The sequence below is a fragment of the Lipotes vexillifer genome, unplaced genomic scaffold, assembly GCF_000442215.2.
Source record: "Lipotes vexillifer unplaced genomic scaffold, Lipotes_vexillifer_v1.1 scaffold416, whole genome shotgun sequence".
Taxonomy (NCBI): Eukaryota; Metazoa; Chordata; class Mammalia; order Artiodactyla; family Lipotidae; genus Lipotes; species Lipotes vexillifer.
In genome coordinates this window covers 241,879-245,928 of record NW_006781636.1, presented here as the reverse complement: position 1 = coordinate 245,928, position 4,050 = coordinate 241,879, and the positions used below count along the sequence as shown (strand labels likewise).

General features: G+C 41.9%; 1 protein-coding gene across 1 annotated transcript in view; it reads right to left on the bottom strand.

Moving 5' to 3' along the window:
- Window positions 1-388: 388 nt before the first annotated feature.
- The window catches only part of PLCXD2 (phosphatidylinositol specific phospholipase C X domain containing 2), a 44,222-nt gene continuing 40,560 nt past the window's right edge, over window positions 389-4,050 (bottom strand). The window contains exon 4 of the mRNA XM_007454811.1: window positions 389-548. Coding sequence (XP_007454873.1) covers window positions 389-548 — 160 coding nt within the window. The remainder of the gene's footprint in view (window positions 549-4,050) is intronic.

The window sequence follows — 4,050 nt, the reverse complement described above, 5'->3', positions numbered from 1 at the left end:
CCCTTCTGCTTCAGCCTTCTCTCTGCCTCAAACACAACATCCCAGAAGACAACAGGGAACTGGGCCAATTAGGGGACACTCAATACCCCAGTGGAACCTGGAAACCCCACTTCCATATTACATTCAACATCATATGCCATTGGGGAGATGCTGACCTTGATCACATGAAACAAGCTTTCTTCCCTCGGACTTAAGTTTTTACAAAGTCTCATTTGGGAAAAATTCAATTAAAAGCCCTGTAATTTTATCCAAATGGCCCTGTGAGGAGGGGAAAAAAAAATGTCCCCTCCTCTGACTCCCTCCACCATCACTGCCCAGGGGCCAACTTAACAAGAAACCCTTCAGAACTCTAGCCTGGATCAACAACTTCAATATTTAACAAGTTAAATCAGCATTTAGCCAAAGCTCTATCCTCCTGTAGGAGGTCATTCAATTCAATGACAGCTGTGGCAAAGTCCACCAGGTCCACGAAGTCAGACGTGATGATGTTGACACCCAGGGCTCCAGGCTTCTGAGTCTTCACCCAGTCCAGGATGGCAGGAAGATTCCTACACAGGAGAGCGTTGGGGCAAGAGAGAACAGAGAGTAGCGTTTAGAAACGGGAAAGAAAACATTTCTGTTAATGTAACAAAAGCGTGTCAACAGAGGCATAAGCTCCACCCCCACCAAATTTGTCCCTTTAAGCTTAAATCTCTTTCAGGGACAGAGTGATGTCTAGTCCATTAGAGAACTGTACTTTTAGGGTTTCTGTGCTGGAAGAAGAAATTCTTCGCCTCAATCACCAAAGACATACCACGTCAACAGGACCTTGAAAAACTAAGATCAAGAGCCTAATTATTGGGCTTCCCTGGTGGCGCAGTGGTTGCGAGTCTGCCTGCCGACACAGGGGACACGGGTTCGTGCCCCGGTCCGCGAAGATCCCGCATGCCGCGGAGCGGCTGGGCCCGTGAGCCATGGCCGCTGAGCCTACGCGTCGGAGCCTGTGCTCCGCAGCGGGAGGGGCCACAGCAGTGAGAGGCCCGCGTACCCCCCACCCCCCCCAAAAAAAAAAGAGCCTAATTATTGGTGGGTTTTCTTTAATTTTTTTGTACCACGGAATTTTATCATGAAAATTTTCAAACATATCGCAACACTGAAAGAAATTTACGGTAAGCATATCCACCATCTAGATTCTACCACTAACATTTTACTATACTTGCTGACCATATATCTGTCCATCAATCCAGCTTATATTTTTGACAAATTCCAACTGCAAACATCTATACACATTCCCCTCAGTATCTCAGCATGCAGATCTAGGGTTCAGTATTTGTTTTCAACCTGTTTCCCTTTTGACGTAATGTTTATACCCAGTAAAATGCACAAATCTTAAGTGAACACTGGTTGAGTTTTGACAAATGTATAACCCACACCCATCTCAAGGTATAGAACATTACCAGCACCCCAGAAGGTTCTGCATTCACCTTTCCCATCGATCCCTGCCCCCATTCTTCCAGAGGCAATAATTATTCTGTTGTTGTTGTTGTTGTTTTTAAAAAAACACAGATTAAATTTGCCTGGTCTAGAATTACACATAAGCCATGCAACATGCATTCTTGTGTGTGAGGCTCTTTCACTCAGCATTATGGTTTTGAAATTCATCCATGTTGTTGCATGCATCAGCAATTTGTTCTCCTTTTTAGTCATTGGATAGTATTCCATTGTATGAATATACTGTAATTTATCCATTTTCCTATTGATGGATAAATGGACTGTTTCCAGTTTTTGGATATTATGAATAGAGCTGTTACGGTCATCCTTATACAAGTTTTTTTGTGGACATTTATTTTCATTTCTTTTGGGTAAATACCAAAGAGTGAAGTTGTTTTATTATATGTTAGGTTTACATTTGGTTTTATAAGAAATTTCCAGATCTTTACCCAAAGAGGTCGTTCCATGGTACATTCCATGAACAAAGTATGCGAGTTCTGTTTGCTTCACATCGTCTCTTAACTTTGGTGCTATAAATCTTTTTAATGTTAGCTGTTCTAGTGGATGTGTAAAGTTATCTCACAGTGTTTTAGTTTGCATTTTTCTGATCACTAATGATGTTGGGCAGGTTGTCATGTACTTATTGGCCATTTGTGTATCTTCTTTGGGAAGCATCTGCTCAGTTCTTTTACCCATTCTCTCTTTTGCTCTTTTTCTTTTAATTGTTGAGTTGTAGATGTTATTTATATATTCTGGACACTAGCCTTTTGTCAGATATGCCTTTTGGATATTTTATCCCCACCTGTAGCTTGTCTATTAATTTTCTCAATGGCATATTTTGGTGAGCTGAATTCCTTAATTTTGATGGAGTCTAATTTATCTTTTTTTTTTCTTTTATGGTTTCTGTGACCTGCCTAAGAAACTTTTGCCTACTCTCAAGTCACAAGATACTTTCCTGTTTTATAATTTTAGCTTTTATGTTTAGATCTAAGATCCATCTCAAGTTAATTTTTATATATGATTTATAATTTTAGCTTTTATGTTTAGATCTCAGATCCATCTCAAGTTAATTTTTATATATGATTTATAATTTTAGCTTTTATGTTTAGATCTAAGATCCATCTCAAGTTAATTTTTATATGTGGCGTGAAGCAGGGGCCAAGGTTCACTTTTGCCATATGGATATACAGTTATTCCAGCAGCACGTGTGGCTTCTTATTGGACCAATGCTTGCTCAGTTGTCTTACAAATGCAGTCTGTCAGTCTCATGTTATAATTTCTATGTGAAAGCCAGAATGTTATCCAAAGAAGCTCACAATTCAGAGATGTAAACAAATGATGACAGTTTAATGTGATAGTTCCTATATTAGTAGTAAGTGTAAAATACCATGGGTGGTATAGAGGAGGGAGTAATGAAGTACTCAGTTTCGCATCATGGTAACAATAGCTCACTAAATACTTGCGACACTGAGGATGCTATAAGGAAGACACGAACCAGGGCTTATGTTTTGGTTAAGAGATTGGAGGTTTTTTTTAGGAAGGATTTTCTCTGGGTAAAAACTGAAAATAAGCTAAGTTTATTTCTTAATGGTCCCTTTCTCTTCTTTTGGTAACACTGTCCTTGGTTGCCATCGTCTCCCCGCCTTGTGCCTCTGAAGCTGCCTTCCCTCCTCTGAGTGTACATTCAACTTCTCAGTCTCTCTCTAGGCAACGCTGTCAAGGCCTTGAAGCATTTTGTCTTTCTCTACTTTCTTTTCCTTTTATCGTGACAACTGCAATCAGTCCTGGGTCTCTTCCCTCGCTCAGCAGACCCTATGATCAGCCATGGGCTAAAACACATCTCACAAATTGATTTGCATTTTTATAGTCATAGCTGATTATGACTTAATAAGCCAATATCACAGGGGTACTTCCATTTTTAACTGGGACTCCTGACGACTTAATAGTACCCTTGGGCTTCCCTGGTGGCGCAGTGCTTGAGAGTCCGCCTGCCGATGCAGGAGACGCGGGTTCGTGCCCCGTTTCGGGAAGATCCCACGTGCCGCGGAGCGGCTGGGCCCGTGAGCCATGGCCGCTGAGCCTGCGCGTCCGGAGCCTGTGCTCCGCAAATGGGAGAGGCCACAACAGTGAGAGGTCCGCATAACGCAAGGAAAAAAAAAAAAAAAAAAATAGTACCCTTGATTTGACCATATAACCTATTCAGTTTCTCTGTGCCTCAGTCTCTCCCCATGTAAAAAGGGGATAATAATAAAACTTCATATAGATTTGGGGGAATTAAATAAAGTAATATGTGTCAAGTGCTTAGAAGAGGGCCTGGGATATAATAAGTACTCTGTAAGTGTTGGGGACCAGAGAAGGAATCATAAATGGTAGAGATTTGGGGGTGGGGGTAAGAAAACTTCCTAAAGTGGTCACATCCTGCTGCTTAGGTGACAAAATGTGTCCTGAGAGGGAAGGGTCACAAATGCAGTCATCCCTTGGAGACAGAGACCTGGAACACAGAGTGGCCCACACGGAGGCCACAGCAGCCCTGAGCCTGATGCATTTCAGCCTTCTTTAAAACCCCCCCGCCCCCCCACC